A 22,863-nucleotide genomic window follows, 5' to 3' on the forward strand; every position below is an offset into this window, starting at 1 on the left:
TCTGGTGATGCAAAGACTTCACAATTTCCCCGATGAGTTGTTGCTCGACCCGACATATGGAACGATCAATATGCGGAGATCCCCAGAAAATTACTCTCGACCCCGCAAAGTTTAGCTGCAACGCTATCGAATTGATGGGGTGAATGACACCCGAGTTTTCGGATACTAACCAGGTGCACTCTAGGGTGGCAGCAATATAGCCAAAAAGACTTCCGGTTTTTTTTATCACATCACAAACACATATATAAGACAACCAACCATGCACCGTGATCTGCACTTATCTCCTTCATCAACGCATCACCAGTATTACCTTCGGATTGATCCTTCGCTATGAATTACCTTCGAAATCGTCTCCCAGCCCCAAAGCAGGACTTGCTAGCCAAGCAAGCCCGCCAACAAGGCACCACCGACGCAGCCTACAAACCCTCTCGCATATCTGAGCTCTCCAAAGAGTCTCCAGCCTGGTACAAGTCAGCTGCCCGGCGACATCTTTACTTCCTGCTCTTCCCCGCATGTGTTGTATCATACGCGACATCTGGTTATGATGGAAGTATGATGAATTCCCTGCAGACTGTCTCCTACTGGGATGATTTCTTTGACAATCCACGAGGCTCTCAGCTTGGACTCATGAGCGCTATCATGTCGCTTGGCAGCATCTGTTCCACGCCTGTTGCGCCTTTTGTCGCTGATAAATATGGTAGACGGTGGGGTATTACTACGGGAAGCATCATCATGATTGCAGGTGCTATTCTCCAATGTGAGAGTACCAACTTTGCCATGTTTGTTATCAGCCGTTTCATTCTGGGGTTTGGGCTGTCTTTTGCTACGACTGCGTCTCCTAGCATGGTTAGTGAGCTTTCTCACCCCAAGGATCGAGTCACCATTACAGCTATCTGCAATACCTGGTAAGGGAGTCTTCTCTCCTCATGACTTATGTTTGCTGACTTTTCAAGTTGGTTCCTGGGCTCTATCGCCGCTGCTTGGATCACCTACGGCACCCGAGTAATCCCTAGCACTTGGTCATGGAGAATCCCTTCTCTGCTACAAATGGCACCCAGTCTTATCCAGCTATCAACAGTCTGGTTCCTCCCTGAGTCCCCGCGGTGGCTTATCTCGAACGATCGCAGCGAAGAGGCCCTCGAAGCTCTTACGAGGTACCATGGAGAAGGTGTCAAGACGGAGCTAGTAGAGCTGGAATACGAAGAGATTCGAGCTGCAATTGAGCAAGAGAAGTGTAAGTCGCTCGCTGACGCTCTGTCGTTCTTTACTGACAATCTACAGTATCTGGTCAAACTACTTGGAAGTCTATGGTCAGCACCAAGGGTAACCGTTACAGAATGTTCCTTGTCATCTGCATGGGTCTGATGTCTCAATGGTCTGGAAACGGACTGATCTCCTACTGTAAGTCAATTTCGCCCTTGGTAAACCAAATATCTATGCTGACATGGTGACTCTGCAGATCTATCTCGAGTCATGGACAGCGTCGGAATCACGAACAAGAAGACACAAGCCCTAGTCAACGGTCTTATCAACATTTGGAACTGGGCCCTCGCTCTCACCAGCGCCTGCTTCGTCGATCGCGTCGGTCGCCGTCCTCTCTTCCGAATCTCTACAATTGGAATGTTGCTAGTCTTTACAGGATGGACCATCGCATCAGAACGCTTTGCTGCAACAGAGGCCAAGTCTGCTGGCGTCGCAGTGATGGCACTTATCTTTGTATACGAGATCTTCTACTGCATGGCTTTCTCGCCCCTCCCTGTTGCATACTCGGTTGAGGTTCTCCCGTACTCGATCCGCGCCAAGGGAATGGGCGTGTATGTCCTTGCGACGAAGTGTGCTGTTTTTGTCAATCAGTACGTCAACCCTGTTGGACTGGATAGCATTGGGTGGCGGTACTATCTCGTCTACGTTGCTGTCCTGATTGTCGAGAGTTTCATCGCCTATGGCTGGTTCCTTGAAACAAAGGGTAAAGCCTTGGAGGAGATTGCTGTCATCTTTGACGGCGAGGCTGCAGATGTCACTGTTGACGAGCCTGTCAAGTCCAAGGTCTTTAGCACCGAGATGCCCACGACCCTTGAGCAGGAGAACGTTAACCGCAAGGTCTAGGACCAAAACGATCAAGTAGCCTACCCAAATGTGATTTAATTGCTTTAGTTGTCCCTTAGTTTCTAATTACACAAAGCCAATAATGCTCTTCTTTGCCTGTTACGTCTTGTTCATCTAGACTACGACTTTCTCCCCTCAAACATCACAGAAGCGATAGCTTTGAAACTGTCGCTATATAGTCTTGAGATTAATTTTGAACAGTTTATCACGATTTAGCTTCATCTCAGCACCGAATGATGGCCAAGGAAATTGTCAAAGAAAGCTGAGGGTTTTCTGTTGTCTCAGAGATGATGTCCTGATTGGCCCTGACATTCAAATGGCACGTGCACGTTCCACCGCCTCATCGACCTCTTCGTCTCCCGTTCAACCTCGAGATATCCTGTCCCTCCATATCGCATCTCACACTACAATAATGACATAAAAGTTCAACAGCTTTCCTAGAGCCTGCGACGTATTTACACAGCTTACAAAACGAACAGACAAAGCGCTACAATGGTCGCCTCTGAGCTGCTGACTCTACCCTTGGCGTACCAGTACGGCTCGGCCCGCCTTCTCACAGGAGACCTGGTCGTACACGACATTGAGCAGTGGTGTCATCGGAAAGCCGACAGAGGAGGCATCAAGCCTGTCATGGCTGTGGTATTTTTCAACACGGGCCCTGATGCAGTGGACTATGTCAAGATCAAGGCTCACGTTGCTGCGCGGGTAAGTCAACAGTTTTCCCATTCCTACCATGGCTTAGAGTGAGGAGAATAACTGCGACGTGGCACACAAAATATTCCCCGCTTCTACCTTGCAGAGCATAACTAACCTTTCGGGGAACAGGCTGGCGTGGACTATTGGGTGTATGAGATGCCTGTCGACGCGTCAACAATAGAGGTCATGAACGAAGTCAAAGAGCTGAACATGGACCCTCAAATCCACGGCATTCTCATACAGCGCCCGTTACCTAAGCAGTTGAATGAAGCAAAAATCATGGGGTACATCAACCCTATCAAGAACATTGAAGAATTCGACAAAGGTCAAGCGGACAATATTGCTGCAGACGCCTTGATCCGCTTGTTGGCCAGGTATGAGCTGTCTGAGTCAGCACAGCAGGCCAAAATCCAGATTCTCGGTTTTGGAAATATCATCACGAAAGAATTCATTAACCAGATGAAGCGCGAGTTCCCCTACGTGAGCGCGTCTAAAGACTTCGATCCATCTTATGACACATGTCAGGACAAACACGAACCTCTTGAGGAGGAAGTGCAGGCACCACGAGCTTCCATGATCATCTCGGAACTGCATCGTGGACCCGGCTTCATCAAAGAATCAATGGTCAAGCCGGAAGTGAGCGTCTTGGTCGATCTTGGCTTCTATGTTACAGAAAAGGGCGTCATTGGCGATGTGAGCCACGCTCTTTTTGATCAGAGTGATCTAGCAATTGCTCCGACACCGGGAGGAGTCCTTCCCATTCTGTTATGGATCATGATGGAGCGGACAATCAAGGCCAAGCGGATCATTGCGAAAGAAAACATGCGAGGGTGCTGTTGCTTAACTATGTGAGACTAGCAGTTTTTGTTTCACCAACACCTTATGCATTCTCGCTCTTGGGTTTGGACGCTGCTAGCGGAAACCCGATTTTACACAGGGTTGATTAAACCTATAAATATTTCATCGGACCTGTTATAGAGGATGCTGAGGATTTTTAGTCGGTCATGCTTACATGGTCTTTAGGCTAATATATTACTAATACGGGCCTTCTCATTACGTACCCTACACGCATAACTGTGATGATCACCCACGTTCAGGGTTTCCGCCGCGCGAGGGATTTGTTGGTCCCAATCTCTCCTTATACTTAATCTTACGTGACGGATCTGCAGTAATCTATTTTAGGAAGTCTCCGAACGTCCTCAGGCATCAAATAAGAGATTAATTACAGTATGTTATTTCCGGCCAAAGAGACAAACTCCGCAGAAACGAAATGTATCCTCGCAAAACGTCTTTATCTTTTTTTTTTCCAACTCTCACGGAGCTCCCTCCGCAATGCATTGTATACTATTAAGAATGAACACACGCGCAATATGTGGTTCTGTTTCAGCGATGCAGGCGATATCGTTCGGGTGTGATCCGCTCTATCCCTGAAGTGCAGTGTTGCAGCTTAGTGTTAATCAGCTATGCAGAAGTTTCATCTCGAGTTTACTCATATTGTCGTCGAGATATCACACATCCGCGGCGTACGGTGCGATGATAAATTATTTTACTTCAAAACTTTCACTAAGACTTTTCAGAACGCCCTATCCATCTGGGAATTTTCGTCCTTATCATAACCGCGGTCTTTTCAATAGGCTTCTCACGATACTCAGACCCAGATCGCTGTGCTGAAAGGCCGCTAATAGGTCCTCTTTACCTTTCACCAAAAACAACCAGTCTGCGTACGAGATTTTCACAATTAATAACAATATGTGTATCAACTATACGCTCTCTGCCTGCGTTATTCTTCTTCATGGTTGGGTGCATTGTAGTACGAATACTACTATTTTGGGTTATTGTTCGCACGACGCAATGCAGTGTCTTGGGGATTGAGGCGAGTAGTTCCAGACATGCTAGTCAAGAGACATTGGAATTGATTAACTGACGGCGATGTAGGCATTCCTGCCATTTCTAGTATTTGTCTGTAATGACATCTTCCGCTTCGACACATCTCTAAAGCCAATCGTTGCTAACAGCCCTGGACAACATGGAATCATGTTTCTACGTGGCCTTTTCGCTTTTCTCTGGGGATTCGCTGCCTTATCGGCTCTGGATCAATATACTACGAGGACAGGAGCTATATGTCCTCCAATATGGCAACTGAGGGCCCTGATTCTGGGTGCCCAGGTCCTTTCGTGCGTCATTGATGCTCTTCTTCTTATACATATACAGCGCCTTCACGACGAAACCATCAAGGAACGAACAAACATGTCTACTTTTGTAGCTCTCGGGCTCTTTTCCTCGGCAGTTGTCACGTTTATACTGGCGTTTCCCTTTCTGCTAGAGGATTCAGATCTTTTTTGGACCTTTTGTCCGCCTCTGAAAGACTTGGTGGATCTAGTTGTCGAGTCTCTACTCACAACAGTGGCTGTGCTGTGCGCATTTTCATTGTCGCGCTCAGTCCGTCCAGCAACTCTAGCCTTGCTCATCAGCCCAATTTGCCTTTTTGGAGATCACCTTCCAATGCTAGGGCCCAAAGTCTTATTACCGCTTAGGTCGTCTGATCTGTTGAGTATCGAGTTAGTAGTTGCCATCCTATTTTGGGCTTTGTGTTGCTTTGAGCTTCACCAAGCACGAGCACTTCCATCTTCAACGGTTTCGTCCAACCATCGAAATATTGCAGTGATGCTTCTTGGCATGTATGTGCTGCCATTCCTGATTGCAAGATTGCTATCCGATTCATCATCTATATCTTTGAGTAGGGCTGTTGAGGATTTAACAATGGCCGCAAATGCAAGATTCATGCAATGGGAAGAGCAAGCTGCAGAGAGTCAGACGCTGGAAGAAGCCGTCGAAGAATACAAGAGAAGATATAGGATGCTGCCTCCACCTAATTTTGATCAATGGCATAGATTTGCTATAGACAACGCGTCGCCTATTATTGACGATTTCACCCAGATCCACAATGACCTACTGCCCTTTTGGAGTCTTGAACCGGCAACTATACGGGATAGAACGGCTCATTTGGCCGAGTATTCGTCAGTGGGTGTCGGTGTGCTTCGCATAAGGAATGGTACGGTCGACTACTCGCCACATATACCGGGATCTCACCGCTGGATGATGGATTCGATGCAGCGAATGATGGAGCCTTTTGTCAAGTGGCTACCAGATATGGATATTGCCATGAATCTCGCGGACGAATGCCAAATGGCTATACCTTTCGAGGAAATGCGCACGTACAAAGCTGTAGCGCAGGAAGCAATCGCTAACATGATGCGTCCGGGCCAGAGAATACAGAATAGCACGACGAAAAGCTTGAATGGATCACAATGGCCATCGTATTTCAGCAAGCCGCTTCCAACGGAGGTCATGTCGCCCTTCTTTACGGATAATATCCGCTGGCAGATCTACCATGATCTGGTCAGTCCTTCATGTCCCCCATCATCTCTAGCTCGCAGAAAGCGTTGGTGGGACTGGAGTACTCTTTGCGTGGATTGTATGCTTCCACATTCAATATTCACCGACGAAGGAGCATTGGTAGGCGACGCTGGTCTTGCAAACGATCTATGCCATCAACCAGACATAGCGTATCTCAATGGCTTCATCAATACACCAGCAGCTATGGTGGGAACGAACAAACTGTTTCCCATATTCAGCCAAGCTCGTGTGGGAGGGTTTTCTGATATTATGATCCCATCTCCCTGGAACTTTGAGAAGAAAAGTCTCTATAACGAGACCCTTGATCCCGCTTGGAGCGACAAATCCGAGGCGTTGTTTTGGAGGGGGTCGAGCTCAGACGGATATGCAGCCTTCACTTCGTGGATGGGTTTCCTACGATCCAGGTTCGTACATGAAGCCTACCGACAGGCGACTGGCAAAGCAGAGACTCTAGCCATCAATGTTTCGTTTTCAGGAACCATTCACAAGTGCCATCAAGCCGATTGCGCTGCCGAACAGCATACATTCAACAAGTGGGCTAATGATATGCACATCGTTTCACCTGAGGACAAAATCAGCGATTCTGAGGGCGAATGGAGGCTCTCGGCCCCAATTACACCGTTCGAAGATAATTGGAAGTATCGGCATCTCATCGACATGGACGGAGCAGGGTTTAGTGGCCGATTCTTGCCCTTTTTGAAAAGCCGGAGCCTCGTTTATCGAGCGGGTATCTTTCAGGCATGGTTCAATGAGCGACTTACTGCGTGGCAGCACTATATCCCTCTCGATGTACGGTTGGGTTCTGGCGTTTGGGCACTATTTAACTATTTATCTGGTAAAGAAGATGGGCAGGAGCATGCACGAAAGATCGCGGAGCAGGGACGTGATTGGGCTCAGAAGGCGTTACGGCCTGAAGATATGCAGATTTATATGTTTCGATTATTATTAGAATGGGGGAGAGTGGTAGATAATGATCGAGAGCATCTAGGCTTCTTAGGCTAAAGAGCTAAAGTTAGTAAGGATTTAGAGAAACGCTGGTATAATAGTAATTACAGGATAGAAGTCCCTTACCTGAGTTTAAACTATTAAGAATATATTCTTCAGTTGTATTACCAAGTACAGTCATATCGTTGCTGCATTTCTATATGTGTTAATTCCATAACTATGACTTGAGACCATTGTGGCAACCTCATTGGGCGAGCGACGACATTGTCTTTCCCTTCAGCCCAATCAGGCAATGGCCGCAGCGAACGAGTCAGCGGGGTCATAACCCAGCCAGTCCACTTCATCCTGTTTTCCTCCAGTGCTTCCACGAGTACCTGTTATATTGGGCACTTCAAGCCATCATGGACTGCGAAAAGGATAGTCATTACAAAAATACCTCCGGCGTTGATGAGGACAGTCTCAAATGCCCAAAGCAAAATACCGGTCAAGAAGCCGGAAGCCAACATACCCGGGCCGAGAGTAAGCCTGCACGTTGATGGGAGGGCCTTTGCCCACCATCCTCGAAATCCATGATATCTCCAGAGTCGCCAAGTTCGGGAGAAGAGGGCTTACTCCCATTGCCCAGCTATCCCGCCGAGGCCGAGGCGCGGACCCGTGCCATTGACAGATACCTCGCTGCCGAGTCCCAGAAGAGCAAACGACAATTAAAGATCATCCTTTTCGGCGACGAGCACGAGATGTGCTTTTTCCTGAAGCAAGCCCGACTTTTTGAGATCCCACTGTCCAGCGACGAACGCGCAGATGTCCGGGTCGAGGCGAGGCGCTCTGTCGCGTCGATATGCCGGGAATGCTTGCATGTTATCGATGAATATGTTTGCATACCAGAGTGGATCAAGGCTCATCCAGTCCTGGGCCGTGTCAAGGAGATTCTTTCACGCGAACACGAAGATGAAGAAACGGTTGAAAGCATGGTGAGGCTGTATTGCGGCGACGAACTGCGGTTCGCGCTTAAGCAGCTTGACCATAATCTTGAAGACATCGAGCGTCGATTCTTGAATGCCCGCTTTCCGCATTTCCTTACCTGCCCCTGCACTGCAAGTGGGAGTCTCAGTTCGCTTTTGAATCGAGTCTTTGCGCCAGAGTACATTCCTACCGAACATGACTGGTTCCACTTTGACCAGCGCCGTTTGGGGAGAGTAGCCCAAGAGGCCCTCATCCATCGAGAAACTCACACGCTGCGACTTTTACAAATCACGGATCGGTCAACGCAAAGGCGAAAATGGATACACATTTTGGTTGATGACGCGGCCTGCCTTGTGTTCATCTGTGACCTGGCCATCTATGACCAGAGTCTGCTAGAAGATGAGACTATAAACAGGCTTCGCGAGTACCTCATTCTCTTTGACTCGCTGGTCAACTCAAAGTGGTTTACCCAGACGCCATTCTTTGTCGTTTTGTCAAATGTCTCGGCTTTTCGAAAAAAGATTGTTCATTCGCCGCTATCGAAATGGTTTCCTCAATACGCGGGCGGCAGTGACGGAGATGCAGCGCTCAAGTTTATGGAAGACCAGTTCCGGGAACTTGCAAAAGCTGAACAAAATTTATACATGGGTACTGCAGATATCCATAGCGCAGAGGATGTGATGGTTGCTATTGAGACTATGGAAAATACCTCACTGAGTAAGGTCTTGAAGAAGCTTGATATGCCTCCTGTTGAGTGTCACAACTAGTCCTGAAGAACTTCTATAATATTCTCAACCACTTACATCTCGTTCGAAATCTGCTACTCAATCTTGATTAAAACCTTGCTAAAATGTTTCTGGTCCACCAGATACTGGTAAGCACTGGGATTGGTTAGCCTGGCTTCCAAGTCTGGATGGTATATGGTTGACTTACTCCTTGAGCTCAAGAAGCTTGAAGACCTGTTTGTCGAGAACGGGTTTGATGTCAAAAGCCTCAATCGCGCGAACCTTTTCAAGTTAGTAATCATGTATTGGAAAGTAGAGAAAGGGCCAGTGAAGAAAACGACTGCTCCAGAACGTACCATTGCTTCGAATTGATCTCGACTCCCGACCACGATTCCCCTGACGACAGCCATGCTCGACAGGATCTGAGGGAAGCTTGGCCCGGTCTCTCCCGGCCCAGCAATCCAACCGATGATGGTGACAGACCCGCCGATATTAACAGCTTTGAGACTCTCCGTGATAGTATGCGCGCCCCCAACCTCGAGGACATGGTCAACGCCACCTTCAGTCAGCCTCTTGGCCTCCTCTCCCCAGTTCGAAATTTCCTTGTAGTTGATAATATGATCAGCTCCTAGCTCTTTGAGCTTCTGGGCCTTGGCAGCAGAGGACGTCGTGGCGACGACTCGAGCACCTGCAGCCTTTGCGAACTGCAGAGCAGAGATGCTGACACCACCAGTACCTTGTGTCAAGACCCAGTCACCGGGAAGGATTGCCTTCAGCCCGTAGAGAGCATTCCACGCAGTAAGAGCGCTACAGGGCAGTGTTGCAGCCTCCAAGTAGCTGAGGTTTCTTGGCATATCCACGAGTCCATTCTCGTTGAAGACACCGTACTCCCGGGGGGTGCCATCAACAGAACCACCGACCGCCGATCCCAAGGCCTTGGGGGTTAGCGGTCCGCCAAAGTACGTTTGCATAAACAACGTCGTAACGTTGGACCCTTTCTGAAAGCGGGTGACCTTTTTGCCGATAGCCACGACTTCTCCCGCACCATCGGAGCCTGGGATGATGTTTTCCTTGATATCGAAGGGATAAGTGCCCTGAGTGAGTCAGTCAAATTGATCAGGGTAGCGAGTGCTTACTTACCTGGGCAATCATGATGTCGCGGAAGTTGAGAGAAGCTGCATGGAACTTGACCAGCACTTCGTTGTCGGAGAGCTCGGGGAGAGGCTGTTGGGTGTCAAAGTTGAGGTTGTCAAAGCTGCCCTGGCCCACGACGGCCCAGCCCTTTGTGGTTTTGGGCAAAGACATGATAGATGCAATAAGTTGGTGGTTGATTGTAGATATGTGAAGAGACGAGACCTAGTTATTGGCTGATGGGTCAGTTAATACGTGGGTTGATTACATGGTTTTATAGTCAAAGGATACACCGATGCCATCCTTAATTGCCCCCTCTGTGCCTAATGCTGACCAATTCACATTGGATTGTCAGAATCTCAACGAAACCCATCACGAGTTTCTCGGGAAGAATACAACTGCGACTGAGACCACTTGTGTTCGTGGTTGGCTACACATAGTGGGCCACTGACCGTATCTATACGGTAGCGCGGTTGAGCTATGTGGGGGCAACGGCGCTAATGAATACTCCAGTCCCTGCAAGTTTTATGTTCTGGACTATACCTAGTGCGGTTGAAGGAGTTAGGTGAAGTGATTCTACCCAACAATGTCTATTGAAGAATACAAAGGTTCTATAATATGCGTATTAATGTTAAGGCCTCCACCAAAGACGAGACTTCCTGGCCATTCCATAATATGCTGCCACTCAATTCCCAGAACCCCATTAACGTAGCTCAGCAAACCAGCTGGCCAGGGACTCAGACACCAATGCTCCCGGTTATAATTCATTAAAACAGCAAAGTGACCTAGAATAACAAGTGCCACAGGGTGACGATCAGAGCAAAGATCCAGGAAGATCCGGCTGACCTCTAGTCCCCAACCCCAAACTATCTTTCCAGGCTCAGGATCGCCGACGTTGTCCGAAAGCGTTGCAATACGACGGAAGAGTGTTCTCACCGCATGGAGGCATGCTTTCCTATGAACCCCTTCAAGTTGACCAACTATGCATCTCTGTAGTAATGCAAGCTGTGGATATCGTATTTCAAGGTCGTTCCCAGTAGTTCTGTGATCAGTGACGAACTTGGTCAGGAGCCATGATCCCGAGACGACGGCGGGTGGAAAGCTCTGCTGTACAAACATGATTGTAGACCTACTGAAGCGAAGTGCTCTCAGCAGCTCCTCAACCGGGTCAAATGGTGCTTCGGAGCAGATACCGCTGGGGCGATAGACTGGTTCCGCTACAGAATACATTGACATGAAAGCAGAAAACCCGAGCAGAGCTTGTTCATGCCCTTGAGTCAAGGATTCAAAATGTGGTCTAGCTCGAGCAATTGCAGCCTGTTGGTGAACAACAGCTCTGACGTACCATTTGGATCGAGATCGATCTTCGCTGTAAAGTTGAAGAGCGGTGAGGCCCAGAATGCTATTCAGCAAGTAGTGGTGAGAAAAGCCCAAGCGAACAAGGTTGTATTGCAGCTGCCTCGTAGTCCGTCATGTCGCCCGTCACAGGGTATCGGTGCCAGTGCTCCAGCAACTCCAGATCAGCTAGGCTGTCTTCGTTCAGTGGTGGCTTGGTCAGCGTGGGGGATGAGAAGCTGCACGCGAGGTTGGCCCGCTCGCATTGAAGGCATCGCGGATGCACCTCGTTGCACTAGAGAGGTTAGCTGCGGGTTATCTCCCTTTGGTACAGACTAACAGAGGGAGGGGATATTCACCTTGGCGTGTTTTTCCTTACATTGAACACAGCCCTCTCGGGACTTTCTGTGACCTTTCCGCTTTCTAATCATACTATGCTTCTGTGTTGCGTTGCAAAAGGATACTGCGTCGTCACATGGGTCCTGGGCGTCGTATAAATACGGCGATTAGAGTTTATATGTGGAGTTAATCTCAGATCGCTGACAAATTAACTTCTACGGATAGAGCGCCGGCCATTAGCCAGCCGCTAGTCACGATCGATGCCTGCAGACAGGCGCGTGCTAACAGGGGCATTTCATTGGTTGCTTACACAATCGCCTACCCGGCACCAATAACTGCAATTTTCGCCTTTATACTCTGTCAAGATAAAAAGAGCTTTGTTGTCTTTATCCAGTTACTTCAAAGACTCAGAGATAAAATGGATATATAGTTAAGTAAAAGCTTGTTTATATGAGATTTCTAAACCGCTTCCATTGGCTATAGGTCTAAATGTATATCTTTATCTAGATAACACTAACTAACCTCTGCCAAACTGCCAAACTGCCGAGGTGTAATTGTGGACCCCTCCTCGGCTTTTTCAATTCAATTCATTATCAACAAGTATTAAACAAAATCTATAACTTGAATCAAGCCATGGCATCAACTCAGTTAATACTCTGTCTATATAAGATTCAATTTTGATCTATAAGCTCTTGCCTGAAAACCGCCTTCCCTACTACTGCAACGCGTGATTGCCTGATATATTCTTACAAGCCATGTCTCGCTTGATAACCTCTCTCGTTGGGTCAAGAAGCACAAGCTCTGTCATGACCATTCTGTTTGCCAGTGTGAGTACGACGTTCTCAGACATCCAAATACCGCTTTGCACAGACGTCCCAGCTAACATGAGTCGGTGGCCGCTAGTTAGTACTGTGTCTCGTCGGGAAGATAATATACAATATCTTCTTTCATTCCCTTCGCAAATTCCCGGGCCCGATACTATGGTCCATGACACAGACACCCTTTCCCTTGGCCTGGACTTCCGGCGCCGGACATAAGAAGATATACGGCCTGCACCAAATCTACGGCAACATCGTTCGAGTTGCCCCCAACGAACTTAGTTTCGGCTATCCCGAAGCTTGGGAAGACGTTCACTCTGGCTGGCACTATATACCTACTGGTGATATACGGACCGATCCTGATGAAGCTATATGCAGAACTAAAGGAACGCTTCTAGAGCGAGGAGGAAATCGATCTTCTCAGCGTGCAGAGGCTCGAGTACAGGTTTGCAGTATTGCACGAGGGGCTGCGTGTCTACCCAGCGGTGCCAGCCGCGATTCCTCGCAAGACAAGCGAAGCGGCCATGATTGGCAATCACTATGTCCCAACCAATTTACGTACATTACTCCCAGTTTCATGAGCAATCTACAGTTGTTCACACACTGCCGAGAGAGCTGCTCTAGCTGAGGTCCATGGGAATAGCCCTAGCATATTGAAAGACTATCAGCTCACTGGTACTCCTGATATTCCACACGTCTTGGGATACAACAGTCAGACTTAGCAAGCTTGTGTCTATGAGTCTGAAGACGAATTGCCTATGAGCTAAATATACGTTATTATCATTTAGAAACTATCTGTGCAGCTTATGCCGCCCGGCTAGACCATAATTTATGCTGCCTAAGATCAAACCAAAACAGAACTATAAATTTATTTATATCGCTAGTTTAAATGCCTAGTATAGCTCTGTAACGATTCTCTTCGGCCTTCTTTGTAGCGGTGATGTTAGGTGCGATCAACTCGAAGCCATGAGGCAAGCCTGGATACACATGTAGCTCGGTTGGGATATTCTCGGCCAGTAGTCTTATAGCGTATTTGATATTCTCCTGTAAGAAGATATCAAGGCATCTAACATCGATAAATATTGGTGGAAGACCAGCTAGACTTGGAGCCCGAGCAGGAGCTGAATAATAGGAGATGCTAACTGCCTCGGGTTTCCCTGCTTCATCGCCTAGAAGCGCAGCCCAACCTGTGGTGTTATCCGTGGTCTTCCAAATTGCAAGAGGTTCGATCGCTTTGTTGGGAATTATGTTGCAGTCATCGATCATCGGATAGATTAGGACCTGTTTCGCCAGCCCCGGATTTAATCTTTTGTCTCGAGCCATAAGCGCAACACCAGCCGCGATACCCCCGCCTGCGCTCTCACCCATCACACCGATTCTCCTTGGGTTGATATTGAATTCCTGTGCTTTGCTATGTAGCCAGAGCAGAGCTGTGTAGCTGTCCTGTACAGGAGTAGTTCCCTTGAACTCTGGGGCTAGCCGATAGTTGACGCTGAACACAGGAACTGTTGTCATGCTGACCAATTGTGCTAGCGGTTTTGCTTGAATCTCGGCTGATCCTAGGATCATTCTACCTCCATGGAAGTGAAGTAGACACGGCCCTGGATCGTCTTGAGCAACGCCTGGCGTGAGCGCAAGAACGGATATGGTGTAACTATCGGGGGTTTCAATGTTATAAGATCTTTGATTCACGTCTGGACAGGTATCCAAGCTTTCAAACGCAGCCCTCATGTCATCTTCTCGTGCCTCCCTTCCAGCCTTGATATTATCCAGGGAAAGCGGTTCTCGCTTAGGCAGTGTGGGAACCAGCGGCTCCAGGACTGACCAAAATTCGGGTTCATATCGAAGCGTCATTGGATAGAGAGTAGTTAGAATTTGGAGAAATTCAATGTTCTAGATGAGGCGCAGTTATCCGTCTCGTGGAAGTATGAGACAGGTTGTAGAGGCAAGTTCACTAGTTTGTGCTGTTCTGTGTTTATCCATCGGGATTATGACTACGTAACGGGGAAATATGGGTCATATAGACTAGTAAATTAGACTTTAACCGTTATGTTCAGATGTTGCCAAGGTGTCGCCGAGGTGTTGCTGAGGTATTTGCTGAATTTGTCAATCAATTGTGGATAGTCTTCCCATCACCTGTTCCAATCTATCCTGTCTTATGTAACTTGATATTCGAGAAGTCTTGAGTAACTACAGGTTCTTTTCATAGAATCTTGATCTGGGAAAGGGTTGGCTAAATTTTTAAAGCTTACTATCTCCTGGTTGCTGGTCCCTCAACGCCTCTATACGGCGCAGAGCTGCCTCAATCCCCTGCCTTGTCTTGGAGAAGTACAGGTGGCTAAAACTACTACTAGACTGTCCAATAATAGCCTTAGTCTGGATACCATGGGCAATAGTGGCTCCTCGAAGGTGGTGAACCGGCTATCTTGTCACATGTCGAATTCCACGATTTCTGCATAGCGGGCCAGAAGTTCGTTTGGCTCAGGAATACCCGACTTTGCTCGATTATCTGGCTTGCATGGGGAATCCTTGAACGAAAGAGATAATTTTCTACTCTTGGTGTAGTCTGTGAAGAATGGACTGATGCAGAAGACGAGGTCCATTAGTGGATGGCCAATGATGGAAAGTTCCCAATCGAGGATCGCGATGACTCTTGGCTCATCCGGACGATGGATCTATAGCAGGTAGCTGCCAGAACCCCGTATGTTTTACTGTCGTACAAGTTGAGTCAAACCAAGTTGTCAAATTTGAAGTCTCCGTGGACAATGGCGTGTCGATCTAAAGGTAGATTCTCCTTCACGTATCTCACCTCTTCGTCATACCTCTCATGGGCTCGACCTAAAGGCTTTCCGGTGTTGGTATCCTTAACGGCGGCTTGCTGCGACTCAACGCGGATCCAAGTAGCGCAGTGCCTAGCATAGAACCATCTTTCCTTGCCGTTGCTGGAACAGTTGGAAAGTTTCATGGCCAGAAGCCAATAGCGCTTCTGGGGGACGACGATTAGAACCTCGTCATGGGCGGTACGAGAGTTTCCTACTACCGCATACCCTCCACTATAGGATTGGGCTGACAAGTGAATATAACAGGAATGATGCACTCCCTGCGTGCCGAGATGCGACACATGCGGTCCGGCGGAAGCATAGAGAATATCGCCTCAAACTTAGGTTCCAAGGGCGCTCCAGGTTGTGCACCATATGTAACATCTAAGCACGCTGTCATTGGACTAACTATGAGTGCGGCCCATGATTACGGATCTCATGGTATAAGGATCAACGTCGTGTCGCCAGGTGGGACTCACGGGCCGTTGATGAAGAGCGTAGTTGGTGACCTACCTCCTCCGCCCCCCTCTGTGTTGGGGAAGTACGAACAACCTGATGAGGTCGCTTTGCAGATTGCGTGGCTCCTGGGGCCTAAGAGTACTCATAGCTCGGGGAGTATTTTCCGGGTTGATGGCGGCGAGTTTTGTTAGGATTGTACTTTACTTCACAATAGAATTTAAACCCTTTAGCTAGTTATATTATTATAAACCGAAAGGAATTTCAACACTGCAACTAGCAGCCTGTTTGTAACTGTTAAACATACCTAGATTTACAATCGAGAATGTACTGAAAACGCACCTTAGCAGCGATCACAGTGTCAGCCCTACCAGATTAGGCAGCCCGGCATCGTATGTTCCGAAAAAGCGGTCCGAGCCATCGTAAGATGCTACCTTAATCCGTTAGATCTCGTATTGCTTACAGCGCAAAAGCTGTAGTTATGCCACGACTCATGGACTGATAGCAAAAGATCTTTACGCCCATTGTAGTAGCTTCTCAATACGGTGAAGGCCGCTGACTTTGAGGTACTGCACTGAGTAGCATCGCATTGAATGAAGGCCGCTGATGTCAGCATGGTAATCGGGCATCTAGACTAAATGGGCATGGTTGCAGGGAGAATGGAGATTGCTTTCTGTACTGACGGTCTAGTTGTTATTGGTTTACAATTGCATCGTTTGTGAAAACATATGTTCTTTTGGTATATAAATACATACTGTCTTTGTCGGTAGAAACGAAAACATCCAACTAAGCCTCGCGACTCAACAATCAACATGAAGATCACCGCCTTCATTACTTCCGCTCTCGCTGGCGCCGTCGCTGCCCGCGATAGCGTCTACCTAGTAAACTCCTACAAGGGCAACGAAATTTCCAGCGGTATAGCATATTATGCCGATGGGCATTCTGCCACTGGAGGATCCCGTCCTGATGACTATGTTGACGTCGTTCATGGAAGCAACATCATCTGGGAAGGTCAAATAGTAAAGGGTACGTTTTCTTAAGTCTATAGGCTACCATAAGAAGCGATTAACTGGATCTAGGCACCTTCAGCAGTGGTGTATCCTTTACATCAAACATCTTCGCGGATGCAGGCGGCAAGCAGGGTAATGCTTGGGCTGGTACGGGAACAAACGGGTTTCACACGTACAACTGTTACAAGGGTACTAACCCGAATGGAAAACCATGGGTGTTGTATACTGTGGATGGCTGGACTGTCAACGTTATCTACTTCTGCAATCCCTTCAATTAAACGGGGATGCTCGGAGTATAGCAAAGGTCAAACTACTCATTTCTGTGTTTGCCAGTACCGAAGGCTATCACAGACATGCTGCAGTCTGGATTGAGCTGTAGTCATCATTATAGTTTTTCGTCCTCTAAGCAATTCACACTCATGTCTAAGCTATATTCTCACTCCCAAACCGTCGCTTTTACTCTTCCAGATTCCTTTTCCACACTTTGACAGGCATAGGCCCCAGGATGTGGTTCATCGTCTCCTCCCTCTTTAGTTCAAAGCCCGCTGGTAGGGCAAAGTCATACCGGTGAACTATTGAAGCAAGACAAACAGCCTGTTCGAGGTAAGATATGTTGCGCCCAATGCAACCTCGAGCACCAGCTGAGAAAGTAATAAAGTGGGACTGCAGTTCTTTTCCCTTTTCGCCCAAGAATCGTTCCGGAATAAATTTCTCTGACTCAGGATAAATGCTCTCGTCGCGATGTGCTACGAGAGCAGACACTCCAACAGACGTGTTGCCCGGGATATACTGCCCCATGATCGTCAATCCTTCTGGAGGAGTCTGACGGCCAAGATTCTGAGGAGTCGGAGGCCAGAGACGAAGTGACTCATCGAGACAGGCGCGAAGGTAGGGAAGATGCTTGACTTTTTCGTAAGGCGCAACGACCTCATCGGGCTCTAGGACAGAGTCAAGTTCTTGTCGCAGTAGCTCCATCACCCTAGGGTTGAGTATCAACTGATAAAGAATGTTGGCCAAAGCAATCGCGGTCGTGACGCTCCCGGCGTTCATCATGATGTTGATTTCAGCAACAACCTCGCCCCATTCGAGCTTATGCGAGTTGCCGTTCTTGTCCTCCATGAGCGCCTGGAAAAAATCATCAAGCTTTTCACCCTTCTGGTATCGATCCAAGCGTATCTGAGCTCGTCGCAATACAATATCATCCCAGCCCTTCGCTGACTTTGACATCTTTCGATAGAAAGGAATGACGTTGGAGATCTTATTGAGCAACTTGTAGTGTTCGTAGGTCCAAAGAAGATAGGATTGCTTGCGCGCAGTGGGATAAAGGCACTCGCGTAAATTAGCCTTATAAACCGTACCGCATGTCTGCTGAGCTTCCACACGATCATGGCCTTGATCAAGAAGACCAAGCTTTTCGGACAAGCCAATGTCGGCGATGGCGTCGAGAGAGAAAAAGTTGGACCAGGCGCGGAAGTCAAGATTGACATCTTGGGGGTCAGGAAACCTGACACCCTTGGGCAACGGATCTGTGCAGACCTTGTCAAAATGATTGATCATTCGTTGCACCTTGTCGGCGACCTTGTACTCCCAGCCCTCGAGGTTCTTAAGTGCGTAGGCAGATGACAAGACCTTTCGCTTTCTTGCATGCTCGTGTTTATCGACGACATCAGCTAGGTGAAAGTGCGTTCCGGCTCCAACGATGTATGATTCGTCCTTTATACAGGGAGTTCCATGACCATAGATGTCTTTGATGGCTTGACCGCCGGCGAAGGACAATGAGTTTGGCCCCGTTCTGAGAATGGGCTTCGTCTTGTGTAATTTCGCGAGGTGAGTCGACCGCGCACCTCCATGAGCGAGGATCATGAAGGGAAGATTGGACAATCCGGAAAATGGGGACATGTTAGGGAAGCGCCGAAGACCTAGCTAGAGTCAGTAAGACTGCTTCCTCTTTAGAAATGTTATCGTACCTTTGGGGTCCTTGAGGTAGACAATGAAAGGGTAAATGAGGAAGTAGATGATTACAGCAACACCCACAACAGCTGCATAGGGCGCTGAGCCTAAGGAGGCCACGGAAGCAGACATTGTTGAGTGTCTCGATAATAGTAAAAGACTCTTCCTGAGAAGAAGGTAAAGGAAGAGACTGTTATTTAGGCAAACTTGTAGATATATATAGCTAAAGATGGCAATATGGTTTCTTATACATGGTAGCTTCTGCCACGATAAATGAATTTGTCTTTGCTCAATACAATCGTGATCGAGAGGTTGCCACATTCGGCGACTTTCTCCGCCCCCAGCAAATTTGCCCCACGTCCGTTTACCCCGCGAAATCTGAATATTTCCTTGCCAGTTCAGAAGGGAAGCAGCCCTAAGATTCCATGGGGGACCTAAAGCTTGGATAGCGGGGTCGACTCCCTTCTCGAACCTTGATCTCTGTTAGAAGTTCGGGACAATTTTCCTCATACGCTTGGCCATATCCACCGGGTCCACTAACAAATGTCAGACTAACCCTAGGGGACAATTGCCTGTTCCAGACACACCACTTTGACATATTGAGCTATTTTTAAGTGGCCATACCAGGCAAGTTGCTCCATCTGCATATCCTGTCAGGATTTCAGAGGGCAGGCTCAGACGTGAACTGAGATAATTTATCTATTGTGGCACCGATGCTCCCAACCTGTACATAATCTCCTCTACCCGAATAACGAATTTGATGTGATGAATTTAAAAAGTAACATTGAGCCTTGGCTCCTTGATTCTCTCCTTGACAAGTTACGTTGGGTACATCACCAGTAGGACACAAGTAGGAAGGAGAACAAGATGTTTCTATTGGCCTCTGCTCAGTTTTCTAAGCATGTACTTAGTTCACACTTTGCCTTGAGTAAAGCAAATCGTCAAAGTTGACTTTTAACCTCTTTATGATCGAAGATGAGACCAGAGTCGACTGAACTCATAGAGATAGCTTGGAACCGATAATTTAGGTCATAGATATCTTCACCTGAAGGAACAAGTAACTGTAAGTTATGTTACGCCCTTTAGCGTAGTGGTCAAAGAACTAAGCAAGCCCCACCGGAAATGCAGAATATAGGTGAACTGAATCATGGCGCTCATGTTTCTAACTGAATCTTTCAATTTGCAAGGATGTTGACAAAAGCCAAAGATGGAAGTGGCACGTTCGTGACCGGAAAAATAGTGTTAAGCAAACTGCAAGCGGAGACCGTATTGAACTCTAACGGGACATAACCTATTAAATATATGGAAAACATCCTGAAAAGTACCATCTCTACAGTTTCATGCTATGCAACACGCGAGATTCCTCCTTTAGGCCTTGGACGCCACAGAAGCCTGGCTGCCAGCCTTGAGATCGCGCTGCATCTGCTTGGCCAACTTGACATCGAACCCATTCTCAAAGACCTTCCTAACCTCTTCAAGCGGAAGACCCTTCACCTCGGGGTAGAAGAAAATGACAAAGATCCACCCAAAGAAGCAAATACCTGCGTAGAAGCCAAACGCGCCGCTAGGGGTCATGGTCTTCATCATGGAGAGGAAGGTCGACGCGATGATGAGATTGCAGCCCCAGCAAGTCACTGTATTCATCATCGTGCCAAGCGCGCGAACCTCCAGAGGTAGAAGCTCTGTTCCGACCCAGCCGATGGTCGCTACACTCGTAGCGAAGAAGGCGACGTAGAAGATGATGGTGACGAGCACGACGATACCAGCCCAGTTGACGGAATCGGCCTGGAGAACGAGGTCTTTAGAGATGGGGATCCAGTGGAATGCGATGGCGGCTATGACCATGCTCAGAGCCTGAAAATGTCAGTATCGTGGCCTTTCTGAGTACTTGAGACTATCTTACCATGCCCAGCACGGTGACTAACAGAATGATGCGGCGGCCAAGTTTGTCTATAGCAACCAAGTTGACGAATGTGAAGAGGAAGTTTGTAGCACCAACAACGATAGCAACGGCGGTGGGCTTGTTGAAACCGACCAGGGAGAACAGCGTAGCAGAGTAGTACATGAGCGTGTTGAAACCACCAAGCTGGGAGACTGTGGTATTATCAGCGACAAAGTTTCAGACCCATAGGCAATGTCGAAGACTTACTGGCCATGACGGTGCAAGCAGAAATCAGCGCACGAAGGTTGGATGGCACACAGTGAAGCTGCTTGAACTGCTACCAAAGAGACTTGTTGGCCACAACCGAAGACTCAACCTCAACAGTCCATATGATACGTTCAGGCTTAGACTTGAGCTGGTCCTCGGTTGCAGCAGGGTAAACACGTCGCAGGCATTGCTCAGCTTCGTCTCTCTTTCCATGCGCAATAAGCTGCCTAGGTGACTCGGGGCAACGAGGCAGCAGAGCGGCAAGGATGATTGGGGGCACACCGCCGATGGCGATCATGTATCTCCATCCATGAGGAACATCAGTAAGAGCAGCTCCCAGACCGTAGGAAGCCAATTGACCCAGTGTTACACTGAGGTTGTCAAAGGCAATCATACGACCGCGGTACTTGGCTGGGGCGAGCTCTCCGATATAAAGAGGCTGAATGCGTTAGTGGCTCAGTTCAAGACCGTTTTTAGTAGAATTGTGCTCTTACAATGATCATGGCCGCCGATCCTACTCCGAATCCAACTATCAGACGTCCAGCAGTCATGGCGGCAATATTGAAGGCAGCAGCTTGGACCACAGACCCAACGAGAAAGAGGAAGCAACCAATGTAGATTCCAAGCTTACGGCCGTATTTATCAGCTGGAAGGCCTGCCATCAGAGCACCAATGAGAGCGCCACCAGAAGTAATAGATGTGATAAGCTCTTGCTCATGAGAATCGAGATTATGGCCGAGATCGTCGCCGATTGTAACCAGAACAGCTGAGATGACACCAGTATCATAACCTAGGAAGTCCTGTTAGGAGAGTTCAGAAGTGAAGTGAGTGTACTACCTACCGAACAAGAAGCCGCCCATTGCAACGGTAAATGTGATGAGCCAAACGGATTTGGAAGGCTTGGTATCTTCGATGGAGTCGTCGAATTCGACAACGGTGCCGTGGGACTTTTCAAGGTGCTCGACATTGGTGGACGTTGACTTTTCTACGGCACCCTCAGTTGAGGGTTTGTGATCATCGTGAGAAGACATGTTGAGGATGGAAGACTAAAATAGAGATGAATGTTATGATGTAGATGGGCAAGCCTGTCGTGAGGAAGGTATCGGAGCGCAACGCCATATATATACTCTCATGAGGCCAACGATTCATGCGACAATTACATGTTGATTCATTGGCCTAGCGCCCTCTTGCGATCCCAAGAAACCTTGTTTTCTGGGGGTTAGATCGCTTCAAAATTTGGAGTATTAGCGGGGGCAGCGGTTGGGCTCCTGCATCGCATCTGGATTGAAGAAACACGCTTCCCCAGATAACCACCCCACCCGTCTGTGTTGACTACCTTCGGCTCCATGTTTTGGAATCCCCGAGCGTGAGAAAGAGTCTGGGGTAAAAGAACGGGCTTCTTGTCTGTCGGAGCTGGTTTCCTTGAGTAATTAGCAAGGCAAGGTTCAGTTTACTGCGTGGTCAGGGCACTTCCGTTAGCAGAGAACTGGCATCGAAATTTGCGGTTCTTCTCGTTTTGGTGTTTTTGTTCCGAACCTTGCGGAGACCGTCTTGTTTGTCCCCGGAACAAACACCCCATATTTGTCAAGAGCTGTTAGCATCGTTTTAAGCGTCTCATGCATTGGAGCGAGTTGGGATCAGTGGCGCATCTGCTGGACTACCCCATGGAGAACCATGCCATGTTCTGGATTTATTCATCCATTATGTGTTTGGCCAACTCTTCTCTGGCGGACGCATTAATCTAATGCTGGTACCAATTGATAATCACTCTATAAAGCCCAAAAATCGGCGCGGCTGTTAAAACCTTACATGCAGAGCTTAGTACCCATATATCACAGACTTAAAATCATACAGTTTACGTATATTACCGTGACCTAGCTAAACCCATCCCCACGTCTGCTTCAGACTGTCCTTCCTATATAAAATTAGCTTCCTGATAGGAAATGTCGGAAGCATTGAACATGGGTCTCAAGTTAATGCATAGTAAGGCTGTCTTCTCCAGCG

The 22,863-nt window shown here is 48.0% G+C and overlaps 10 protein-coding genes across 10 annotated transcripts; 5 read left to right on the top strand and 5 right to left on the bottom strand.

Moving 5' to 3' along the window:
• Positions 1–330: 330 nt before the first annotated feature.
• Positions 331–2,106, top strand: FTJAE_369 (hexose transporter; the record flags this gene model as incomplete). Its single annotated transcript, XM_037350014.1, has 4 exons — positions 331–905; positions 954–1,234; positions 1,282–1,401; positions 1,460–2,106. 4 exons carry the CDS (start codon positions 331–333, stop codon positions 2,104–2,106), a joined length of 1,623 nt encoding a protein of 540 aa, XP_037212487.1.
• Positions 2,107–2,598: 492 nt separating this feature from the next.
• FTJAE_370 (MIS1-C1-tetrahydrofolate synthase precursor mitochondrial) lies at positions 2,599–3,654 on the top strand (the record flags this gene model as incomplete). Its single annotated transcript, XM_037350026.1, has 2 exons — positions 2,599–2,811; positions 2,932–3,654. 2 exons carry the CDS (start codon positions 2,599–2,601, stop codon positions 3,652–3,654), a joined length of 936 nt encoding a protein of 311 aa, XP_037212488.1.
• A 1,908-nt stretch (positions 3,655–5,562) lies between these two features.
• FTJAE_371 (glycosyltransferase family 90) lies at positions 5,563–7,221 on the top strand (the record flags this gene model as incomplete). The annotated part of the gene is made up of 1 exon (XM_037350037.1): positions 5,563–7,221. The coding sequence occupies one exon, from the start codon at positions 5,563–5,565 to the stop codon at positions 7,219–7,221; it is 1,659 nt and encodes a 552-aa protein (XP_037212489.1).
• Positions 7,222–7,565: 344 nt separating this feature from the next.
• Positions 7,566–8,894, top strand: FTJAE_372 (guanine nucleotide-binding alpha-3 subunit; the record flags this gene model as incomplete). Its single annotated transcript, XM_037350048.1, has 2 exons — positions 7,566–7,683; positions 7,747–8,894. 2 exons carry the CDS (start codon positions 7,566–7,568, stop codon positions 8,892–8,894), a joined length of 1,266 nt encoding a protein of 421 aa, XP_037212490.1.
• A 53-nt stretch (positions 8,895–8,947) lies between these two features.
• FTJAE_373 (alcohol dehydrogenase) lies at positions 8,948–10,157 on the bottom strand (the record flags this gene model as incomplete). The annotated part of the gene is made up of 4 exons (XM_037350059.1): positions 8,948–9,008; positions 9,061–9,134; positions 9,209–9,946; positions 9,993–10,157. The coding sequence occupies 4 exons, from the start codon at positions 10,155–10,157 to the stop codon at positions 8,948–8,950; spliced, it is 1,038 nt and encodes a 345-aa protein (XP_037212491.1).
• Positions 10,158–13,360: 3,203 nt separating this feature from the next.
• FTJAE_374 (lipase esterase) lies at positions 13,361–14,329 on the bottom strand (the record flags this gene model as incomplete). Its single annotated transcript, XM_037350070.1, has 1 exon — positions 13,361–14,329. One exon carries the CDS (start codon positions 14,327–14,329, stop codon positions 13,361–13,363), a length of 969 nt encoding a protein of 322 aa, XP_037212492.1.
• A 575-nt stretch (positions 14,330–14,904) lies between these two features.
• On the bottom strand, positions 14,905–15,440 carry FTJAE_375 (phosphotransferase enzyme family domain protein; the record flags this gene model as incomplete). Its single annotated transcript, XM_037350081.1, has 2 exons — positions 14,905–15,150; positions 15,210–15,440. The coding sequence occupies 2 exons, from the start codon at positions 15,438–15,440 to the stop codon at positions 14,905–14,907; spliced, it is 477 nt and encodes a 158-aa protein (XP_037212493.1).
• Positions 15,441–16,562: 1,122 nt separating this feature from the next.
• FTJAE_376 (myroilysin precursor) lies at positions 16,563–17,038 on the top strand (the record flags this gene model as incomplete). Its single annotated transcript, XM_037350092.1, has 2 exons — positions 16,563–16,776; positions 16,830–17,038. The coding sequence occupies 2 exons, from the start codon at positions 16,563–16,565 to the stop codon at positions 17,036–17,038; spliced, it is 423 nt and encodes a 140-aa protein (XP_037212494.1).
• A 178-nt stretch (positions 17,039–17,216) lies between these two features.
• Positions 17,217–18,842, bottom strand: FTJAE_377 (cytochrome P450 monooxygenase oxidoreductase; the record flags this gene model as incomplete). The annotated part of the gene is made up of 2 exons (XM_037350103.1): positions 17,217–18,679; positions 18,728–18,842. The coding sequence occupies 2 exons, from the start codon at positions 18,840–18,842 to the stop codon at positions 17,217–17,219; spliced, it is 1,578 nt and encodes a 525-aa protein (XP_037212495.1).
• A 1,236-nt stretch (positions 18,843–20,078) lies between these two features.
• FTJAE_378 (ITR1-inositol permease) lies at positions 20,079–21,890 on the bottom strand (the record flags this gene model as incomplete). The annotated part of the gene is made up of 6 exons (XM_037350114.1): positions 20,079–20,564; positions 20,614–20,804; positions 20,860–20,926; positions 20,969–21,298; positions 21,354–21,649; positions 21,701–21,890. 6 exons carry the CDS (start codon positions 21,888–21,890, stop codon positions 20,079–20,081), a joined length of 1,560 nt encoding a protein of 519 aa, XP_037212496.1.
• Between the last annotated feature and the right edge of the window lie 973 nt (positions 21,891–22,863).

This window comes from Fusarium tjaetaba, assembly GCF_013396195.1.
Source record: "Fusarium tjaetaba strain NRRL 66243 chromosome Unknown NRRL66243_c0000011, whole genome shotgun sequence".
Taxonomy (NCBI): domain Eukaryota; kingdom Fungi; phylum Ascomycota; class Sordariomycetes; order Hypocreales; family Nectriaceae; genus Fusarium; species Fusarium tjaetaba.